At 44.2% G+C, this 2,498-nt stretch overlaps 1 protein-coding gene across 1 annotated transcript; it reads left to right on the forward strand.

Annotated features, from left to right (window-relative positions):
• The first annotated feature begins 251 nt into the window (after positions 1-251).
• On the forward strand, positions 252-1,864 carry LOC137807688 (dof zinc finger protein DOF5.4). Its single transcript, XM_068608447.2, has one exon. The coding sequence runs from the start codon at positions 644-646 to the stop codon at positions 1,505-1,507; it is 864 nt and encodes a 287-aa protein (XP_068464548.1). The 5' UTR covers positions 252-643; the 3' UTR covers positions 1,508-1,864.
• The last annotated feature ends 634 nt before the right edge of the window (positions 1,865-2,498 follow it).

Raw genomic sequence — 2,498 nt, forward strand, 5'->3', positions numbered from 1 at the left:
GTAAAATACGTCTTTTATTACTCAAAATATCTCAGACACACCCTTCAGTTTCAGTCCATATAAAAAATAAATATAATTTTTAATTCTTACAGGTAATTATACTTGTGTTAAAACGCAAGTATATTAAAATTTGGAGGTATTAACTTTTTTGAATCTCTTTAAGTTAAATTTTTTTAGTAAAATAATTATGAATAGTGGTAATTTATGTTATAATTGAGAGTTATATAGAATAAATATGAATTTATGCAATATGTTAGAAAGTGCGTGGGTTGGGCTGCGAAAGTAGTTACGGGTATGTTATAGGGGTTGTTGGGTCAATTCAGGTTGATTCCCAAATCCCGAAACATAGCATAACATAAACATTACAACTCAGAGGACAGGCACATAGATAGATGTAAGTAAGTAATATAGAGAGGGAAGAAGTACGTTGTTGCAGCCTCCACGCATATTTGTCACTCTCTCAAACCCATTCTCATTCCGCATCCCAATTCTCTTATCTCTCTCCCTCTGCTTTTTCTTCTCCGTACTCTCTCTACACATACACACATGTGTGTTACTCAACAACACCAACACACTCACTGACATAAACACTAGTTTCAGGTGCATCTCATCAAAACTACTCCCTCCCAATTAACTCCAACAAATGCAGCAAATACACTCCATGGCACCGGGAACGGGAGGAGGAGGAGCAGGAGGAGGACCCAGGTTTTTCTCCGCCACCGCCACCGCCGACAGGAGGCTCCGACCCCACCACCAGAACCACCAGGCGCTTAAGTGCCCCCGCTGTGATTCTCTCAACACCAAGTTCTGTTACTACAACAACTACAACCTCTCCCAGCCCCGCCACTTCTGCAAAAACTGCCGCCGCTACTGGACCAAAGGGGGCGTCCTCCGCAACGTCCCGGTCGGAGGCGGCTGCCGCAAATCCAAACGCTCCAACAAACCCGCCAAAACCTCCGACACCGCCCCTCCTCCCCCGCTGCCCGACCCCGACCATTCAAGCAGCGAGAGCTCGAGCCTCACCGCCGCTGCCGCGGAGCCAGTATCGGCGCCGATAAACTCCGATTCCACGAACGTGCAAGAGTCGAAGTTGTTGGTCCCCGCGGATCCTGTTTTGGAAACGAATCCTCTGGAGCAAGGAGCAGGGGACTGCGGTGGTATCTTCTCCGAGATTGGACCTTTCACCAGCCTGATCGCTACTTCAACTAACGAGCCATTGGCTTTCGGTTTCGGGAACGCTCTGCCCGATGCGTCGTCGTTTCAGTGGCAGAACTCGAAGGTGACCAGCAACCAGGAATTGAAGTTGCCCGAAAGCTCCTTCCTCGATCACACCGTTGATTTGACGACTATGCATGGTAAAACGAGCCACGGAACATTCGGATCGTTGGATTGGCAGGGCGGTGCGGATCAAGGTTTGTTTGATCTCCCTAACACCGTTGATCACGCTTACTGGAGTCACACTCACTGGTCTGACCACGACAATTCTTCTCTCTTTCATCTCCCCTGAAAACGGCTCCACTCCTTCACAAATCTCATCTCACCTTTTTTTATTGTTTCTTATATAATTTTAACTTGAAAGGAGGGCAAAGGATATTTGAAACCAAACTCAAAAGTAAAAAGAAAAAATCGAAAGCGAAGGTGGAAGGACTCGATATAATTAATGACGAGGTGTATATTTTTTTTTTAATTTATAAATTTGGGGGGTGATTGAGCTTGATTCTAATTAGTGACGTGCATGCACAACTAATTCCATGTTAGTTTCAATCTGATTTTTCTTTTTCCTTTGTTTTATGAGCTCACGTTTTAATATATGTATGTGGAATTTGATTGATTAACAGAGAAATTATAGCAGGGTGTTTTGATATGGACCGTAATTGTTTATTGAGTTGGTTGTTTAGGTTTGGGCTTTTTGGTTTATTTTGTCACGCTGGTCCTTCCGTACGATGATTATGGCGTCTCTCTTATTATTATTATAGTACTAACAATGAATTAAGAAATAATAGGTGGTGGGAGGGAGAAGAGAAGAGAGTATTGGTTGAATGTTAGTTAAATTGTATTGTGAGGTTGATGCAAGATGCGGGAAATGAAAGAAAGAAAGAAAGAAAATAGGGATTGGGTGGGATAGGGTAGGTTGGGGCGTGGGGTAGTGATGAGTTGCATGCGCGATCATGTTGATGAGTCCGCGTGCGGGAGAGGAATGCAAAAAAAGTGGGGACACGTGGGTTTGAGTTTGGGTGGGAAGAGAAGAATGTGATGTGTTGTGTTGTGGTGGATCACAAGGGGAAGAAGAGCAATTAATCTGGATGGAGGAGTGGTGGAGAAGTTATATCTAAAGTAGTGCATTCATAGTGGAGTATCAACTCAACCACTGTTGTTTGTGGGGATATGCATGGAAAGAGAGGGTCATCATGGCGCGGACAGCGTCTCTCTTCACCAGAAATCAACAACAGTTGAAGCTGACGGTGATTATTTATTCATGACGCGGATGGGTCCATGCT

This window comes from Phaseolus vulgaris, chromosome 3 (genome assembly GCF_051622355.1).
Source record: "Phaseolus vulgaris cultivar YP4 chromosome 3, ASM5162235v1, whole genome shotgun sequence".
Taxonomy (NCBI): domain Eukaryota; kingdom Viridiplantae; phylum Streptophyta; class Magnoliopsida; order Fabales; family Fabaceae; genus Phaseolus; species Phaseolus vulgaris.

Bases quoted from the DNA above. Each gene is read 5' to 3' on its own strand.
- LOC137807688 (XM_068608447.2), top strand. From the start codon at position 644: ATGCAGCAAATACACTCCATGGCACCGGGAACGGGAGGAGGAGGAGCA.